Source organism: Protomyces lactucae-debilis (genome assembly GCF_002105105.1).
Source record: "Protomyces lactucae-debilis strain 12-1054 chromosome Unknown BCR37scaffold_11, whole genome shotgun sequence".
Classification (NCBI taxonomy): domain Eukaryota; kingdom Fungi; phylum Ascomycota; class Taphrinomycetes; order Taphrinales; family Protomycetaceae; genus Protomyces; species Protomyces lactucae-debilis.
The window spans coordinates 187423-206644 of NW_024468003.1; the positions used below are offsets into that span (position 1 = coordinate 187423).

The 19222-nt window shown below is 50.9% G+C and overlaps 9 protein-coding genes across 9 annotated transcripts; 4 read left to right on the forward strand and 5 right to left on the reverse strand.

Moving 5' to 3' along the window:
* Positions 1-933: 933 nt before the first annotated feature.
* On the forward strand, positions 934-2610 carry BCR37DRAFT_347987 (DUF1237 domain-containing protein; the record flags this gene model as incomplete). Its single annotated transcript, XM_040867809.1, has 3 exons — positions 934-1464; positions 1503-1797; positions 1838-2610. 3 exons carry the CDS (start codon positions 934-936, stop codon positions 2608-2610), a joined length of 1599 nt encoding a protein of 532 aa, XP_040724780.1.
* Positions 2611-2972: 362 nt separating this feature from the next.
* BCR37DRAFT_336525 (voltage-dependent anion channel) lies at positions 2973-4094 on the forward strand (the record flags this gene model as incomplete). Its single annotated transcript, XM_040867231.1, has 1 exon — positions 2973-4094. A coding segment is annotated over one exon (1122 nt), but the record flags the coding sequence as incomplete, so codon positions are not given.
* Positions 4095-4211: 117 nt separating this feature from the next.
* BCR37DRAFT_43721 (uncharacterized protein) lies at positions 4212-5740 on the reverse strand. Its single transcript, XM_040872295.1, has 3 exons — positions 5637-5740; positions 5249-5303; positions 4212-5207 (listed from the first exon to the last, which is right to left on the reverse strand). Exons 2-3 carry the CDS (start codon positions 5286-5288, stop codon positions 4330-4332), a joined length of 918 nt encoding a protein of 305 aa, XP_040724782.1. The 5' UTR covers positions 5289-5303; positions 5637-5740; the 3' UTR covers positions 4212-4329.
* Positions 5606-7935, forward strand: BCR37DRAFT_380303 (RanGTP-binding protein-domain-containing protein). Its single transcript, XM_040869457.1, has one exon. The coding sequence runs from the start codon at positions 5860-5862 to the stop codon at positions 7780-7782; it is 1923 nt and encodes a 640-aa protein (XP_040724783.1). The 5' UTR covers positions 5606-5859; the 3' UTR covers positions 7783-7935.
* A 35-nt stretch (positions 7936-7970) lies between these two features.
* On the reverse strand, positions 7971-9725 carry BCR37DRAFT_333968 (kinase-like domain-containing protein; the record flags this gene model as incomplete). The annotated part of the gene is made up of 2 exons (XM_040867124.1): positions 7971-8897; positions 9144-9725. Coding segments are annotated over 2 exons (1509 nt in total), but the record flags the coding sequence as incomplete, so codon positions are not given.
* Positions 9726-11125: 1400 nt separating this feature from the next.
* On the reverse strand, positions 11126-13253 carry BCR37DRAFT_380306 (glucose-regulated protein). Its single transcript, XM_040869458.1, has 2 exons — positions 13109-13253; positions 11126-13060 (listed from the first exon to the last, which is right to left on the reverse strand). Exons 1-2 carry the CDS (start codon positions 13223-13225, stop codon positions 11189-11191), a joined length of 1989 nt encoding a protein of 662 aa, XP_040724785.1. The 5' UTR covers positions 13226-13253; the 3' UTR covers positions 11126-11188.
* A 516-nt stretch (positions 13254-13769) lies between these two features.
* BCR37DRAFT_331934 (cytochrome b5-like heme/steroid binding domain-containing protein) lies at positions 13770-14027 on the reverse strand (the record flags this gene model as incomplete). Its single annotated transcript, XM_040867044.1, has 1 exon — positions 13770-14027. A coding segment is annotated over one exon (258 nt), but the record flags the coding sequence as incomplete, so codon positions are not given.
* A 1319-nt stretch (positions 14028-15346) lies between these two features.
* On the forward strand, positions 15347-16339 carry BCR37DRAFT_335540 (uncharacterized protein; the record flags this gene model as incomplete). Its single annotated transcript, XM_040867190.1, has 1 exon — positions 15347-16339. A coding segment is annotated over one exon (993 nt), but the record flags the coding sequence as incomplete, so codon positions are not given.
* A 726-nt stretch (positions 16340-17065) lies between these two features.
* On the reverse strand, positions 17066-19221 carry BCR37DRAFT_348061 (p68 RNA helicase; the record flags this gene model as incomplete). The annotated part of the gene is made up of 2 exons (XM_040867818.1): positions 17066-17355; positions 17868-19221. 2 exons carry the CDS (start codon positions 19219-19221, stop codon positions 17066-17068), a joined length of 1644 nt encoding a protein of 547 aa, XP_040724788.1.
* Between the last annotated feature and the right edge of the window lies 1 nt (position 19222).

Consider the following 19222-nt stretch of genomic DNA (forward strand, 5'->3'; position numbering starts at 1 on the left):
AATGGTGCCAGTTGCAAGACCTATCCGCCTGTCACTGTAGCAACAACTTTGCATACTGCTGAAGGTTATGCTGGATACGGCAAGACGTCCTGTGCTCCAGGCCACGCGTTGCTCCTACCGGTCTGCTTGACGTTTATAGATATCCGTTCCGCGGGGTATGAGTGTCCACGAGTGCTTGCCCTGTCTCCGCGTCGTAGGCGACTCTACTGATGCAGTCGTTCGCTCCATCCGTCGGTTGTAGAGGATGTGTCCTTGGCGCAGCCGCCGCGACAGATTGCGAGACTGCGAACTCTAGAGCAATCATGAGACGTTCACTGCATAATTCGTGCCTTGTGCTCGCTCAGGACTTGCCGTCTTAGCTTATGACACTCAGGATGGCGGATATCAGGGTCCGAAATCAGCTGCAGCGGTGCGTCTACAATGACTCTAGATGTACAAACACAGTATACGTTGAAGTACGTACCAGTCTCGTAGCAGCTGAATAGGCTAAAGAGCGCTTGCTTCGGGTGCAGATCTCCTAAGTGCACCTGGGCAGGTGGGAGCCCTGGTCCCTGGAGTGTTGACTTGGCGCAAGTTGGCGGCGTTGGCGGCAACTTGGCGCCCTTACCCCATTGCCACCGGAGCGACGTCTCGCGAACTAAAAATCTTGGTGAACGTCAAACGACTCAATGCTAGCGTCATGTCTAGCCTCTAGTATTGTCTACATGCCAAAGACCAGTTGCCAGGCTGGTCGGAAGAACCGTATCCCGCCGACATAGACACCTTGTCAACGGCTAAATGGCAACTGTGGGCAGTACCCCATCGTGGCAGCGTCACTTCTAAGTTTGTCTCATGTGATCGACAAATACTTTGCACAGCTGTACCCGGTGACTCTGGACACTATAAATAAGATGCCCTGCTGTCAAGTATTCTCCACAATATATTGCTTTAGCTATGCATATCCTGCAAGGCTTGCTCGCTCTTCAATTGTCTCTTTGTCATGTCAACGCATTGACTGCCAGTTCGCGTGTGTCGAAGAGGTCATCTGCTAGTGCAAGTGCTTCTGCGTCGGCTTCATCTTGCCCAGACTACAATGATTATTCGAAAGTGAGCCACGAGCCGCTCTCCTCTGGACCCTTGAAGCTTGCGTATACGCGACCAAGCAAGCAATGCAGAACTTTCCATTCTGATGCAGTCGAGCAGATGATCAATCAGACCGTTGCCATGATTAGCAATCCTGACATTGCTCGCATCTTTGAAAACACAGTTGCATCGACCCTCGACACGACAATCAAGTACCACAACAACTCCCGATCCAACCCGCAAAGTTTCGTCATTACTGGCGATATCAATGCAGAATGGCTCAGGGATGCCTCCTTCCAATTAACGCCATACTACAATTTAGTCGCCAACGACAGTGCTTTGGCTACTTTGATTGCTGGCGCCGTCCAGTCCCAGGCATACTTTGTCAATACTTCTCCTTATGTAAATTACAAGCAACAATGGAGCGTAGCTAACCACAGTGCAACTCTTTCCAACCGTTCCCGGAGTCTGGTGTGGCGCCAACAGTCAATGAATACGGCAAGGCAGACGTCGTCAAGCCAAAGATTGACAAGAACAAGGTCTTTGAGTGCAAGTATGAGATTGACTCCCTGGCTGCGTTCCTCAGGATCTCGAGGATGTACTATGAACATTCTCAGGACAACTCTATGTTTACCGCAGCTTGGATCAAAGCTGTTAAAAATGTCTTTTCGGTCATCGCTGCAGAGTCGAGGCCATCCTTCAATTCGTCTGGTATTTTCCAAGTTCCAGCATACAGTGAGATACCCTCTTGGTGCCCTGCCGTTGCTAATGAAAGCTTTTCAAAGGACGACTGATCTCGCAACAGAGACACTTGCAATTCTTGGCGCTGGCTACCCAGTAAATGGCAATGTCAGTATGGTTCGATCAGCCTTCCGACCGAGTGACGATTCAACCATCTTACAATACTTCGTGCCTGGAAACGCCATGCTCTCTGTTGAGCTCGGTCATCTCAGCTCTTTGCTCAAGGCAGCCGGGAACCAAAAAGCAATTGCCAGTAATGTCACTGGACTTGCAGACAAAGCCATGAATCTTTCCACTAGCATTCGCAATGCCATTTACGAACATGCCGTGATCGAGCATCCAATCTATGGCAAGGTCTTTGCCTACGAAATTGATGGCTACGGCGGCCGCATACTCATGGATGACGCCAATATGCCATCTCTACTCTCGCTGCCATACCTGGGCTTTGTCAACAGGACCGACAGTGTGTATCTCAACACACGAAAGATGATATTATCTGCCAACAGCAATGCATATTACATCAAGGGTTCCAACATGGCTGGAATTGGCTCCATTCACACACCGCTTACAAATGTGTGGCCCATGTCTCTGCTTGTTCAGGCGTTGACCAGTGACAATGAGACTGAGGTCTCATCGCTCATAACTCAGGTGGCAAACACGACAAACGGACTTGGACTCATCCATGAAAGTGTCAATGTCGGCAACTCGACCGATTATTCTCGACCCTGGTTTTCTTGGGCGAATGCCATGTTTGGAGTGGCCATTTTGGACATTCAGCAGCGGTTCCCATCACTCCTCAAGCAGTAGCGCCATCCAAACGTATCAATGACTAAGTGTCTCGTATATTCTCTCACTTACATAGAAGTGCTATAATCCAGTGCATGTCCTCCTGCAGCGGATACATTGATTTGCCATCTCGTGGCTGAGGTTAGGCTTTCCACGGTTACGTGCTATGGAAGGGCCCTGACTCGCAATACATCTTTTGCACTTTTATTTCTGCGTGGTCCCTCGCTATGTCGTCTTCAAAGTCTGCCGAGAGGCTTGTGGCAGATCAAGGAAAGGACAGAACGATATCAGCTACAAGCGGGTCTGACGCTTCTGCTGCTCTCGAAGAGACTACCCGACCTGAAGCTACAGTGCCTGAGATCAGCACGCGATGGCAAGAGACGCGTCGCAAGCTCAAGAACTTCACTCTGTCTTGGTTCAGTGTTTCTATGGGTACAGGAGCTGTAGCTCAATTGCTTTATACTATGCCCTACCGCGGACCTGGTCAACAAGTTGCGGGACTCGTCTTCTTCTTTCTGAACGTTGTGCTATTTACGCTATTCACGTTGGCTACAATCATCAGATACATCATGTTTCCTAACATCCCGCAAATTATATTGCATCATCCGTCCGAGTCATTGTATGTCGGAGCCATACCAATGGCTTTTGCAACACTCATCAACATGGCGGTCTATGCAGGACATCAACTTGGCCAGGGCGTCATCACATTGGCTCTGGTTGGTTGGTGGATCGATGCGGTGATTTCGCTTACTACTTGCTTTCTTGTGACGTACTTCATGATCTCCAGACACGAGCACACGGACATGAAGGATGCAAGCTCTATCTGGCTGCTTCCCATCGTGTCTGCCCCAGTCGCCTCTTCAACAGCTGCGATTCTCATTCCCTATCTCGACACGTCCAATGCTTATATCGTTCTCGTCAGTGCATACGTGCTCTGGGGATTTGGCGTCATGCTGGCGAGCATGATTCTCATTATCTATTTACAACGTCTCATCTTTCACCATCTGCCTCCCAGACAGCTTATTGTTTCCATCTGGCTTCCAATTGGATACCTTGGCCAAGGCATTTTTTCCATTGTCAAGCTCGGCTCGCATTGCGACAGCATCTTCAAGGCAAAAGCCGCCCTTGATCCGTCATTTCCACTAGCTGACGCTGGACCGGTATTCTTCTATGCTAGCGCGCTATTCGGTTTGACCTTCTGGGGGTTCAGTATGTGGTGGCTCATCATTGCCATCTTTGCTGTTCTCGACCATGTTCGACTAGGCTTTCCATTTTCCCTTGGATGGTGGACATTCATCTTTCCGACCGCTAGTTTGGTCTCAGGCACCTTTGCTCTTGGTACGGCTTTCAAATCGTCATTCTTTGACGTGCTGGGCGAGATTATGGCATGGGCTGCAATCGTACTATTCGCAATGGTGTTCTTCTTGACAATACGACAAGCATATCGTGGTACACTGTTCTACGCTCCATGCCTCAACACAAGCGTCAAGTCTGAAAAGAAGTAGTGGGTCTGTCGATGGACAAGAAGCAAGCTGGACGCCAATCTCCTAGCTCGTTGCTTGGACTGCATCAGACGCAACACATCTAAGAACTCAGGAATATCTGTACGATCTCTGAGCTTACGAGCTGCAGCACCAACTATATTGGAAGCAGGCCAGCTATGTCGCTTGTGGCAAAGTTACCATCTGAATGCCGACCATAAGGTAGATGCACACTTACCTGAAGTATGGGAAAGTGTGACTATCTGGGAGAACGGGCCCGACGAGAACTGTCACGCCGTCTCTCTTCCTCTTGAAGCTCTTCCTCCGTGAACTTGCGTCGAGTGCGATACTTAGATGCATGACGATCTCGCTTGGAGGATCGCTTTGGACTTCTACTGCGGGATTGACTTCGCCCAGGTGATGCGTGATGACGACGTCGACGAGACCCATCTCGGTGACGATGTCGCCGGCCACTGCGACTGCGACTGCGACTTCTCCTTTTCCTGCGGGAATCATGCTCTTCAAAGACATTACGGGAAGGATCATGCTTCCCTTTACTCCTGCTAGTTGGCAATGCACGACGCCGTTGAGGTGGCACAGGCGGTTGAGATCGACGTGGTGAGCGCGAACGAGACCCGGATGTGGATCTTGAATGCGAATATCGATGCTTTCTTGAATGACGGTGTCGTTTGGAGTGACCAGAACGTGATCGCGAGCGAGACCGCGATCGCCGACGACGACGACGACGACTTGAAGAGCGCGATCTGGACCTTGACCTGGACCTGGAGCTAGAAGGCCTTGCTCGTCTTGGACGTGGTGAGCGTGACAGGCTATCCTGAGAGCGGTCTCTCCTCGCGAAATCTGGCGACCGGCCGGTCGGACTACGCGATCTGAGATGTTCTTTAGACGGAGGCGTGCGAGTCCGTGACCGACCTCTTGGCACGCCTCCCGAAACTTCTTTTGTATTGCCTTTGTTACGAGGCCCGGTCGGCACAGATTGGCTGAATGGCCCCTGCGTAGATAATGATACATCGGCAGGAGTTTGCTTTGCAACTACAACAGGATAACGAAAGCCCTGCTGCTGGGGCCAGCCAGATTGGACTTGCCCTCTGTCCATCTCGCCATTGTCCATGCGTTCTGTCATTAGCATGCGATACTCGTGAGGGACGAAACCGTACCATTCACAGGTTGGTTGTCTTGTCCTTGCTGCTCGTTCATTTGCCCACCAGATGTCTGGATCGTTAGCACAAACATGAATGAGAATCTGGTACCCTTGATTGCTGCTCCTGCTGGCCCTCCTCTTGCCGCTTGGCCTCCAAAGCGAGCGCATCGTTATGTCGCTTCTCTGCATGTCGCAGAAACACCAATACTGTCGTCCGCAAGCTACTGCTTGGATCACTGCCAGCCTTATTCAGTGGTTCCTCTGCACAGATAGGACATACAGTCACAGGTAGCGCGTCAAAGCCTATGTGTCAGCCGTGTGTCAAACGAATGAGAGCGTACAAGGGCCACAAACAATTCCGTCGCAGCAGGCCAGCTTCCAAGCGTCCCGTGCCAGGCACGTACACTGCGAGCACTTGAGTCGCTCTGGTATGCTTGGCAAAGGAAAGGCTTCCTTGCTCATCTGTAAGGTGTAGAAATGCTGTGTGGTCGCGTGAGGTCTGATTTGAGATGCGACGTCAGGGCGCGACCCACGACCGACACCTCATTGAAGGCTCATCCACCTTGGACGCTTGACTCTTTGTCTGCAGCTGACAATGTCTCCTTGAACAGCTCATACTAGACTGAAATGGATGCTTTGCTTGCGCGAGCTTCCTACCAGTTCACGACCTTTGCTATCCGCTCAGGCATCTCCATTGCTGGCGGCTATGCCATCAAACAAGTATCGACTTACATCGCGAAACAGCCACAAGACTTGCACAAGCGCGAGCTGGAGCTTCTATCGAAACGGCTCGATCAGAAGATCAAGATTGTCACGCCAGCCATTGATCTGATTGAGATTATCGCCGCACGCGGCAACACAACGCTCAATAGTACGGTGCAGCTGACAGTGTCTCTGCGCAACGACATTAATGACTTTGGCCAACGAATGAATGAAACTATGAATAATGTAAAAGGGGTAAGTGGAAAAGAGCAGACTGTCGCAATTATTGAAGACATGAAATTGTTGCTTGCTCGCATCGAAGACGCAGTTCCTCTCATCAGTCTAGCTCTCACGACGTCTGGTGCAAACTTGTCGGCATCCTTGCCGGAGACTGTCTCTCCCTCTAGATTGCTGCAGGCCTCGTCCTTCCTGCAAAATGGCGACTTGCAATTCAGTCAGACCAGAATCGAGACTCAAATTGGACCATCCTTTCCACTCAAGCTCTATACCATCTTTGAAGGACACTCACGAAGGGACCCCAATCTCTCAGACATCACTTGGCAAGAGACGTATGCCAAGGCAATCTTTGAAGTTTTTCGTATGCCCATGGCAGCTGATGTGGCGCATGATCAAGGCAAGCCTATTGAGCATCCGCTCGAGTATCTTTACCACTTCCGCGTCACTGAAGACCTCAATGATGGGCGTTATCACGAAGAGCTGGAGTCGGGAGAGTATAAGCGAGATGCACAAGGATTCATACGCGGTGCTTCGAGGGACATTCCTGTGCACAATGTCGCTCGTCTGTTTTTCAGCGCTTCTGGTCGCCTGCTCAACATTGAAGAAGCAAGAACGCCTGTGCTCGTGCTCAAGATCAATCACGCTCTGCCAGGTCCGTCTGCTCTGATCAGGTCAATCTTTGCGAATCAATACGGAGAGGACAAACCCAGCACGCCAGAGTCTGACGAACCACCGGACGGCGCAAGAGTGCCACAGGTCCAATCTGAGGACGATTTGGAGTGGGTCGCACTGGAGATGTGGTCTGAAGAAGTTGAAGATGCCGAATCAGACGATGAGGCCTCTTCTGATGCCTCTGAAGAATCCCAAGAAGACCGTCCCGACTCTGCGGATACTGAAACCCTGGACGAGCTGGCTATGCAGATGCAAGTGCTCAACATGTCGGCCAAGACACAGCAAGTCTCGTCGAAAACTGGAGCAGCCCATGCAGATGTTGCCACGTTGTCCCTCCTCGAGTATATCCTCCGTTTAGCTGCCTTGCAGACTAGTGAACAAACGTCGCTCCTATCCATCTCGGACGAGCGCATCTCGCTCTTCTTGAGAGACGATTCTCGTCGTTCAAGTTCGCGTCGTCGCACATCTGATCGACAGGTAGCAGAGCCACGTTCACGCAGTGACAGGCACGATACGCCTGCGAGTGCGGCTAGTTTCGATGAATTCATACCCGGCACACAACGCAGACCTCGCTATCGATCAACTCATGAAAGTGGTGGCAAAGAAGAACGGCGATCGGCATCGAGAAAGGATAGTCGACGAGACTCTGATGTGCACACGCCCGCTGTGCGTGCTCGTGCACATTTTGCAGGGGATGATTCCTTGCCTGCGTACAAGGGAACGCCTGCAGCTGGTCTGTTGCAAGAGATGCCGTTGTCGAGTTCTTTGCCCGTTCAGACATCGGTGAATGAGGCTCTCGGGGACACTTCTCCACTAGCAAGGCATGCGGACCGTCCTGTACAGCCTCTGGCACACCGCCTCTTGCGATGGCCGCGTGCAGTCTCCCGCCCTACAGGCAAAGGAGCAGCAGAAGTTGAGGAAGACAATCCATTCAAATAGCATAGCGGAAGCAATCGTTTCATTCTAAAAATGTTGTTTATGCCAAACTTAAGAGATAGCTCTACCAGCATCATTAAAGAAAAGAGGGATAATAGGTGAATGCAGGCCAGCGCCGAGAATACCAAAAAAAAATAGGCCAAAAGTGTGTCTTTGCAGAACTTGAGTCATCAGTGTTTCTTTGACATATGAGCAGCGCGAATGAGCGGTGCCAAGCTCGACAACGGTTCTGCCTTTTGGAAAAATGCATGTGACAACAACTGGGTGGAGGAAGGTCGTAGCTCAACGTCCACCTCGAGACAGTCTTTCAGGAAGCTTTGAAACTCCGGGCTGAGAGAGTCTGCATTGTTGATCTTTGGAGTGCCATTCGTGGCAATCAAGTAGAGCGCCCTGAGTGGATTCTCATTGAGATAGGGTGGCTCGCCTTCAACCATTTCAATGGCCATGATGCCCAAGGACCAAACATCGACTTTGACGCCATACTCTTTGCGAGTCACCACTTCAGGCGCCATCCAATACGGTGTCCCTACCATGGTCGTTCGCTTTGAACCATGCCCTGCGCCTCCCTCAGGATTGATTTGAGCACAAAAACCAAAGTCTGTTAATTTGATGTCGCCTTGCATGGATAGCAAAATATTGTCTGACTTGATGTCACGATGAATAACGCCCTTTGAATGCAAGTGACACAATCCCTCTAGGGTCTCCTTGCACACAGCTGCAATCTGTCCTTCAGTCATGATATTGCAAGTCACCACGTCAGTCAAGCTGCCGCCCTCCATGTACTCCATGACGACCCACAAGTCGCCTCGGTACAGGAAGGAATCAATGTAATTGACGATATTGCAGTGCCGTGAACTCTTCATGACGAGAATTTCATTGATGATGAGATCCTTCTTTGGTTGCTGTTCAAGATTCATTTGCTTGATGGCAACAGCCTGTCCCGTGGCGTTCGAGTACGCTGTATACACGCCGCCTGAAGCACCTTGGCCAATCTTGACGAGTGATCGGTAGCTCTCATTGGGATCTGACGCATTGCAAATCTCAGTCAGCTTTTTGACAATATCAAAATCAGCCGGCCCGGGTGTCTTCTTTTCACGACGACGAACCGGTGGTGCAGTCTCTTGAACAGGCCCAGGGACAGGCGGACGTACTGGAGCTTCATTTGCATCTTGTTGCAGAGATATACCCAATCCAACAGACGCACCCTCTGTAACCTCCTTCCCTTGCTGCTCCGACTTGAGCCGAGAGGAGATCTTGCGCTGTACAGATTGGAAACGTGCTAGTTTTGCCCTTGCAGCAGCTGCACGTCCCTCGGGTGTTGTCAAATCATGCTGCTTATCAATCTCTGCTGAACTCGCAGCGACTGCTTGTGCCGCTTTTCGCGTTTCAGCATTATGTCCAGCTGGCACTGGAGGTGCCACACGTTGTGATGGTAGGATTTGGGGTGTAGTATAGCCATTCTGCTGATCTGCCGAGCTTGGCTGTATCGGCGATTTTACCTGTGATCGTTTGAGACTATAATTGGATGTAACGGCGGGATGACTCGAGTGTGGCGGTACGGGTGGCGGTGAACGTGGATGCATCCAACCAGTGGGTGAACGTCCTTGCTCCTGTGCAGTAGATGGTCGTCGCGTACTGCCAGATTGTGGTGATTGTGGGCTTCTGCTCGCCAAACCATCCCAAACACCATTATCCTGAACGGTTGTGAATTGTAACTTCTCCCAAACTTGATCATCCTCCTTGGCTGCAGAGTCTTGATAGAATTGTACAATATCCATAACGGCTTGTGGATGCTGTTCTTGCTCTCTTTGTGAGATGCCAGATTCAGCAAGCAGCTTTTGCCATTCCTTTGGCAGGCCTGTAAACTCACCCGTCTCCAAGTCAAAACCGACATGCGTCAGATGAACGGCATCGTACGGTGTGCCAATTGCCAATTTGCCACTTGCACCACTGAAGGAGTGACTACTGCGACCATTCGGTGTCATGAGGCCCGACATGTTGCTGATCAGGGATTTGAAGCTTTTTTGCTTACTCTTGGCATGCGTGGTCGTTGTAGTCAAGTTTGGTGAATCAGCACCGGATGAGACGAGTGTCGGTGTACTGCCACCGGTCCCCGATAAGTCCGGGAAAAACGCTTGTCTAGGGCTTTGCAGAATAGATGGACTCGCTTTTGTTGAGGTGACCATCACTGATCCACTTGAATGACGGCCGTGTGAGGAGACTTCAGACGCATACCCACCGCCTGGACTCTGTCGTGCATGTTGAGACATTTGTCGCTTGATGGTCGCTCGATCTGCGGAAAATTTGGGGATGCCTTTGAGATGATCACTCGAGCGTCGTCTAGCAACACTAGGTGAACCTTGTGGACTATTCCCTGACATGCTAGGCGATTGCTGTAGCGTATTGCTGCGAGATGGTGGTTTTGGTGCAGAGCGCTGGGGTTTAAGTTCACTCAGCGGTAAATCTGACAAGACGGCCGCTGAGTCGTGAGACTCCTGGCTCTCCATCACAGGTTCACTTGCAGAAGTGCTGAGACTGAGTCGATGTGAGAAGCGAGGGGCCGGTAAGAGGAATGGAGGACCATTTGCCAGTGACTGCGAGGATTCTGGTGGTGGCAAGCTGTGTGTACTCAGAGACAAGTCTGTCTCCTGGAGATGACTTGACGTGGCCATCGATTGAGGCTAGGGTGTGTGTGGACGCGTACAGCTCTCTTTACGCTGCCATGAGCGCTTGCTTTGATATAGGTTGGTAAGAGATGAGGTTTTGGAATTCGGCCACGCCAACAAAGGATCGCAGAAAGGTCGCTGGAGAGGATATCAGCCTTGCGCTTTACGCGGCTAAAAACGACAAGATCTTGTAGAGCAGGAGTCCCTGAGCAGGAAGGGAGGTTGACCGGTCTAATGAAACACTGCTCGCAAATAAAGAGGGCCGCGTGCGCTGGTGTTGATCCGTGTTGTGGCAGTTGCGAAATCAATCCACGAGCCTTGATGGAGATGGTTGTGGACGCTGTCTGGCGCTGGCAGGCTCGTGTCAACACGCTCAGCAGTCAGTTGGGGCGACTCGTTGTCGTTATAGCGGGAGGGCCCCTTGATACGTTGGCGACACCACGAAAGAAGCAGCTTCTGTGCGCGAATGCTGGCTTTTGCAGATGAACAGATGACAAAGCGATGCCGATGCAAGGCCCAGGCTAGCAAAGTGATTGATGCCAGTTGCTTTCGTTGTCGCAAGTTTGAGATTTGACAGCGACAGGAGAGGCACGTGCACTGTGTAGAAGGACTTTTTGATATAGTTGAATAGTAAACAGTTTGGATGTCCAGGGCTGGATGTGCGTCTACATGATATAGTCTGCATGTCCAGAGCTGGATGTGCGTCTACGAAACAGAATAGATCCTCATTTTTTGTGTCTAGCTCAAAGCTCATCGTGGTCGTAAGCATCGCCAGCAGAGTCACTGCCACCGGCACCACCAGCGCCGCCATACAACTTGCTGGTGATTGGGTTGGCAACAGCAGACAACTTCTCCTTCTGCTCCTCCAAATCCTCCTTGCCAGCAGTCTGACCGTTCTCCTCCAACCAGTCGAGTGTCTCCTTGATGGCATCCTGAATCGTCTTCTTGTCATCCGAGTCAATCTTGCCACCGAGACCTTCGTCATCCGTCAACTGGTTCTTGAGGGAGAAGGCATAGTTCTCCAAACCATTGCGAGCCTCAATACGATCACGCGTCGCTGCATCTTCATCAGCAAACTGCTCAGCCTCAGCAACCATGCGCTCAATGTCTTCCTTTGAGAGTCTGCCCTTGTCGTTGGAGATGGTGATGGACTCCATCTTGCCACCGGCACCTTTGTCTTGTGCAGTCACCTTGAGGACACCATTCTCATCAATCTCAAAGGTCACCTCAATCTGAGGCACACCACGAGGAGCAGGTGGGATACCAGTCAAGTCGAACTTACCAAGCAAGTTGTTGGCCTTGGTCAAGGATCGCTCACCTTCAAACACTTGAATGGAAACAATAGCTTGGTTGTCGGACGCCGTTGAGAAGATTTGAGACTTCTTTGTTGGGATGACGGTGTTGCGACCAATCAACTTGGTCATGACACCACCTGTTGTCTCAATACCAAGAGTGAGTGGGTTGACATCAACGAGCAAGACATCCTGAACACCTTCCTCACGCGACAAGACGGCACCCTGCACAGCAGCACCATAGGCAACAGCTTCATCAGGGTTGATGTCCTTGGACGCCTTCTTGCCGTTGAAGAAGTCTTCAATGAGAGATTGAACCTTTGGAATACGGGTAGAACCACCAACAAGGACAATATCGTCCACTGCATTCTTGGCAACACCGGCATCCTTGAGGACTTGCTCAACAGGCTTGAGGGTTTTTTTGAAGAGGTCAATGTTGATTTCCTCAAACTTGGCACGCGTCAAGGTCTCCGAGAGCTCCTTGCCCTGGAAGAAGACTTCCACTTCAAGACGCGTCGACATTTGAGAGGAGAGGGTACGTTTTGCCTTTTCCACTTCCGCCTTGAGCTTTGAGAGGGCCTTCTTGTCCTTTGAACAGTCGAGGTCGTGCTTCTTGTTGAAGATCTTGACAAAGTGGTCAATGACGCGGTTGTCAAAGTCTTCACCACCGAGGTGGGTGTCACCGGAGGTTGCAAGGACTTCAAACACACCTTCTTCAATGGAGAGGAGGGAGACATCAAAGGTACCACCACCGAGATCATACACGATAATCTTGCGTTCATCACCCTTCTTGTCGAGTCCATAGGCAATGGCAGCCGCCGTGGGTTCATTGACAATTCGAATGACATTGAGACCCGAGATGGTACCGGCATCCTTGGTGGCTTGCCTTTGAGCATCGTTGAAGTAGGCCGGCACTGTCACCACAGCATGGGTCACGGCGTGTCCCAAAAAGGACTCTGCCGTTTCCTTCATCTTACCGAGCACCATGGCGGAAATCTCTTCGGGTGTGAATTGACGCTTCTCGCCCTTCACCTTGACTTCGACACTGGGACGACCACCTTTGTTGACCATGGTGAAGGGAAGACCCTTCATATCCTTTTGCACTTCCTTGTCTTCAAAGGTACGACCAATGAAACGTTTCGCGTCATACACGGTGTTTTCTGGGTTTGCTGAGAATTGGTTCTTGGCGGCATCACCGACAAGACGTTCATCATCGGTGAAGGCGACCCAGGAGGGTGTGATACGGTTACCTTGGTCGTTGGCGATGATTTGGACTCGTCCGCCTTGCATCACGCCGACACACGAGTAGGTTGTTCCGAGATCCTGGTATGTTAGTAGGTGTATAAGGATGAGAGAGGAGAGAGGACATACGATACCAATGACTTTGCCGTATTCTTGTGCTGCATCGTCTGCATGTGAGGCAGGGACGAAGAGGAGTGCAAAGAGGGCGAAGAGGACTGCAGCGAATGAGCTGCTCCTGCTCCACATGATTGAGCTGGTTGGTTGAGGGTGGATGTGTTGAGTGTAGAGTAGGTTTGGTGGATGGGTTGGGCCTCTTTATGTGCTGTTGCCTGCGAGTTGCCAGCGTGTCCTTAGTTGGCTGCTGCGTGCGTGGATGGCAAACAGTTGCGGCTGCTCTTCTATGGGCTTCGATGGGCTGCTGCTCTGCTCTACTCTGCTCTACTCTACAGGGCCTCATCTGGCATTTGACTTCTAAGTACTGCTGACTGCTGACTACTGACCACTACTGACCACTGAGTGACTGCTAATTCTCTTCTATAGCCACCCAATCCGCAGTCACATTCACACACAATCACTCTATCTCATACCATCTCATACAATGTACTACGTGGCAGACAAAGTACCGAGCAAGTCTAGCAGCAGGATAGAGTAGCACGATAGACGATACCCGACTCTACATCGTAAACTTGTACACACCCGCAGCCAACAAGGCCAGCACCAGCACAACCACAGCAACACTCCCAGTCTGTCCATTCGCCTGCTGCATCGCCACCTGCTTCACCTCCGTCTTCTTGGGCGCATTCGGGTCTTCCTTCAGTGTTCCCACCAGTAACTTCTCCAGCTGCTCACGCGCCTCGTCAGAGTGTCCAACATCCTCAAACGCATCAGACGCATCCATACCGGCAACATCAATCATGACCTCCTCGCCACCCGGGTGCTCATCCAGGAATTTCGTGCAGTCATAGACCTTGGAGTGCACAACAATGAATAGGTCATCCTTGGTGACATGCTGCTTGACCTCTTCGGCAGTATACTCTTTTTGGCTCATTTCTTCTTTTGTTGTAGTAGTAGCGAGATGATAGGAGGACCCTCGAGTGGATGAGAGTAGAGGGAATGGCCTGACCCTTTGCCGCAGTTGTTGTGTAGGTTTCTCTTTCTCTTGCGGCGACATTTCGACTTTTCAAGTTTTGAAATTCGACTTGGGCGAAGCGACGAGAGGCTCAAGGACCTATACTCCGGCTATTGTACTCGTGATAGCATGCTCATAATGGATCAAGCCTTCGCAGCATAGACTCTGCCATGCCATTCAAACGACATCCCATGCTCGTTGCTACTCTTGTCAAGCCGTGATGCTGCTAAATCGAGACCGGCTGACCACGGTCATCGCTTGGCAACGGGCCAATATATAAATGTTTAATCTGGTATAGACACAGAATCTAGTCGTCCTTGAGCCTTCACTGTACAGGACTCCTCAAACACCCAGCCAACACAAAAGATGTCCAGATTCACCCAGCTTGGCAGGCGTCGGTAAAGTTGATGTACGTACAAGCTAGCAAAAGGGCTCTGGATGACATCAAGCGGTGTCAGAGAGAGACAACATCGTCATTTCAAACAACACATGGAAAGAGACAAGGTATACACGAGATGCTTGCTGTGGCAGTCGTGTCAAACCCAATAGCTCTAGCTCCAGAGTCAGTACGCTTCGCGGAATGGTGACAAATATGGATAGCCTAGGCTGTTCCATCGAAACATTCCACTCGCGTTCGATTGTACGAACTGCAAACTACCCGCCTGAATAACTCTTTAGAGTCGCTGCTGCGGATGCTGTCGTCAACAGAGAGAGTCGGAGCAATAGAGTGGAAAGCGATCGACTTCCTTTCATATTCATGACCAACGCTCAATCAGACTGTCACAGTACCGCGACCGCGAGGATTAGCCATATGGCCCACAAGTGTCAAGTAGATCACATAGGAAACTGCGCTGGTCAAAATTGTAGCTAAGCGTGGCTCCCGCGATTTCCTGATGAACGTCAACAAGTAGCGCAAAAGCTTTGTTCGGACTATTGTCACTTGACAACAATACATGAGCATGAGACTGCCATCGATAGAGCTTTCCTGAACCTAGCACCCAGATAGCTGTAGCTTGTGATGCCAGAGATGGACGAGTGTGCTGGGTGTCGTCTCGTGCTCGTATGAAGTCACTCGGAGACCGCAGAGTCCGACGACCGCAGCAACCGCAACTCCACACTTGACCTCATTCACAAATCGTACACTTCTACTGTTCTACATCACCTTTATCCTCGAGACACGTCAGAACCACAACATGGTCATTCCAACACGCACAGAGTGCATCATCATTGCCAAAAAGCCCTCTGCCGAAATCACACCCGAAACATTCAAGAAGGAGACTCGCAACCTCGACGTCCAGGGCTCCTCGCTACTCCTCGAAGTTCAATTCCTCTCTAATGATCCAGCTCAGCGTCCAAGTATTCAAGCTGGCTTGGATCCTAAACGAGCATACATGCCACCACCCAACCAAGGCGACATCATGCCCGCTCGAGCTCTTTGTAAAGTTGTCTGTCCAGGACCGACGGCAACGCGTTTCAAAGCCGGTGATCGCGTCGTTGCGCCAGCTGGTTGGACACATTACGCTGTTGTGGATGAATCTGCCTGTCAACCAGCAACCATCCTTCCAGGCCTCTCTGAAACTGCTTGTCTTGGTCTATTGGGTGGCACTGGCTTAACTGCCTACTACGGTCTTTTGAAAGTCGGTGAAGCAGAGACCAAGAAACCTCAATGTATTGTCGTTTCAGGCTCAGCCGGGGCTACCGGAAGTGTTGTTGTGCAAATCGCAAAGCATGTATTGCAAACGCCAAAAGTCATTGGTTTGGCTGGCGGTCCTGACAAGTGTGCTGCTGTCAAGGCATTGGGTGCTGATATCTGTATTGACTACAAATCAGCTGATTGGAAGCAACAGCTTGCTGAAGCAACCGATGCAGCGTGTGAGTTGTATTTCGACAATGTCGGTGGTGAGACATTGGATTGCATGTTGCCACTCATGAAACGACACGGGACAATCGTTGCTTGCGGAGCTATCTCGAGTTATGAGTCCATGGGTAACGGCGTTGTTCTCAAGAATTACTTCGAAATTATTAGCAATAGGCTGCGCATTCAGGGCTTCATCGTCATTGACGCTCTCAAAGATGCCGCAAGCATTATTGGCGAACTGGCTACATGGATCAAAGAGGGGAAGATCAAGGCAGGAGAGGGTTCAGAGACGGTGGTTGAAGCAACTTTGGATGAAATTCCACAGGTCTGGCAAAAGCTCTTTACAGGCGGCAACAAGGGCAAACTCGTCACCAAGATGATCAAGTAGTCATCACAATACTTACCATTACAGAGAGCAATATTCATCTTTGTGCAACCTTGGACGTTCCAAGGTTGGCTGTTGCTGATGAGACCGTCTGTAGTTCATCCCATCTGATGATAGTGTCAGGTATTCAGCATAGCACGTCTATAATTAAGATACATCGAGCATGTCGTATGCTTATTAGCATATGAATTTGTTCCAAAGAAAGTGTGTGCGTGTGTGTGTGTAGAGCATTATGTAAACAAAAATCTACGGGTACGCTTTGAAAAGCAAGAGTAAGCAGAAAAAAGCAAAACGCTCACATCACCACCTCGAACGACTGAGAGGAGCTGCATTCGCACCCGAGTAACTGGGACGACGACGGCGACCCCCATCACGATCAACATGACCATCATAACTGGCACTATAGCGTGACGTGCCGCCATTGCTGTTACTGCTGGTGTAACTTCCTGCAGGAAAGAAGATTGTGTCAGCTTACTTGAGTCATATGCAAAAGGAACACCTCTGTCTAGAATCCAATCGCAAACCCTTGCTTCCTTAGAAGTGAAGAAAATGGAGATGGCAGAGAACGGGAGGGATGCCGGCATGAAGAATCAGCAAGATCTCCGTGGACCAGCAGTGAAGAGTGAGTGTGTGTGTAAAAACGAAATGAGTTGTGAAGAACATGGAAAGCAAAAAGTTTGGGATGGGACGGGTCGACAAGCGGCAGGAGAGTGTTTACCACCTACCTCGTCCACGACCACCGCCACGACCACCACGCCATCCACGACCACCGCCGCCGCCACCGCCGCCGTAACGCGTCATGGCTTGGAGTTCCTCAGGAATGACTTGGTTGGCTTCCTTGAGCACAGTCACGAGATCGCGTGCCTGCTTGCTGTTTTCTTGCGTAAACAAGGTAATGGCCGTTCCGGTCGCACCAGCACGACCCGTTCGTCCAATACGGTGGACATAGTCTTCTGTGTTGTTTGGGAAATCGTAGTTGAGAACGTGAGTGATGTTCTTGACATCTAAAGGACGTTAGCACACTTGCTGGCACAGGCCATTCTGAGGTTCAGAGGCATCGAAAAGACACCATTGCGCAGCTAGGTCTCGACCCTGGAAGGGTCTGATCTCTCAGAAAGAAAAAGAGGCAAGCCATTGAGAGGCTTAAAAGCTGAAGCAACACCAAAACGAGCAGAGCATACAAGTGAAAGAAGCATGAGAGAATCAAAGACAAAAAATGTCCACCTGTCGGAGGACAAAGCATGTCTCTGACTCTCTCCTTCTTCAAAACTACTCGACACAAAAGGTCGAGTGCTCTGCCAAGCGCATTTTGCAATCCGCCAATGAAGATGGCAATCGCATCTCAGCGATAATTGCAAACGAAAAACTGTCTTGCGCTTGGAATTGTGATTTGTGCTCACGGCACACTTTGCTTCAGCAAACTTCTTCTCCCTGCAAGTTAAAAGACGGTGGCGGTATCCGCCAAGCACGCGCAACATTGCTGCAAAGCAAAAGGAACACTGAAGGGGAAACTTACCGATACCACGCGATGCCACATCAGTAGCAACCATAATAGGACTCTTGCCAGTCTTGAATTCGTTGAGGACCCAGTCACGCTCCGATTGAGCCTTGTCACCGTGAATAGCTAGCGCTGGCCAGCCATCTTGACGCAGGTACTTTGTAATGTCATCGGCAACACGCTTGGTGCCTGTAAAGATGAGAATCTTGTTTTGCTTGTCCTCCATAGCTTGCTCGAGGTATTTGGTCATCTTGCCGCGTTTGTCGTATTCATTCACAATCTCAACAATCTGTGTGATGGTGTGCGAAGCAGACAACTCTGTCGAACCCACCTGCACCTGAATAAAGTCGTGCAAAAAGTCATTGGCGAGACGCTGAATCTCGCGAGGCCATGTAGCAGACCAGAGCAGTGTCTGACGGTCTGGACGGATCTGTTCCACAATCTTGCGAATCTGAGGCTCGAAACCCATGTCAAGCATACGATCTGCTTCATCGAGAACGAGATACGTGACGCGACGCAAGTTGGTCTTGCCAGACTCGAGCATATCAATCAATCGACCAGGTGTTGCAATGCAAATCTCAACACCGCGAGAGAGGTCGCGGATTTGTTGACCTTTGGGAACACCACCATACACGCAGGTATTGCGGATACGCGAAGATTGACCAAACTTGGTGCATTCGACTTGGATCTGGACTGCAAGCTCACGGGTAGGAGCAAGCACAAGGACAATAGGTCCATCGCCAGGCGCAAGGAGAGGTTGTGCGTTGATGTGGACAATAGCAGGCAGACAGAATGAGATGGTCTTGCCGGAACCGGTTGCAGAGATACCAACCATATCGCGACCAGAGAGTGCCATGGGCCAACCCTGAGACTGAATAGCAGTGGGTGCAGAGAAACCAAGAGCCTTGACTTCATTGAGGACATAGGTAGGGAAGCCAGCTTCGTCGAAGGTAGTGACAGGCTTGGGAATGTCTGTGCCAGTGACGGTGACATCCTTTGCACGTCGCCACTCTTGAATCTCTTGTTCAGTGCGCTCCGTGACTGCTGGGTTTTCGCGGTAAAAGTTCTTTTGGAAGGGAGTCATGGTTGCAGCATCCCAGGTAGGTTTACGCAGGTTATCGCCAAGCGCACCCATACGGTCGCCGCCATAACCACCACCACCTCCTCCATAACCACCACCACCACCGCCGCCGCCGTAGCCACCACCTCCGTAGCCACCGCCGCCGCCGCCAGAGTAACCGCCGTAGCCACCGCCGCCTCCTCCACGAGAGCCGCCGTAACCACCGCCGCCGTATCCACCACCGCCGCCGCCGTATGAGCTACCACCGCCGCCGTATGATCCGCCTCCGTTTGAGTAACCACCGTAAGACATG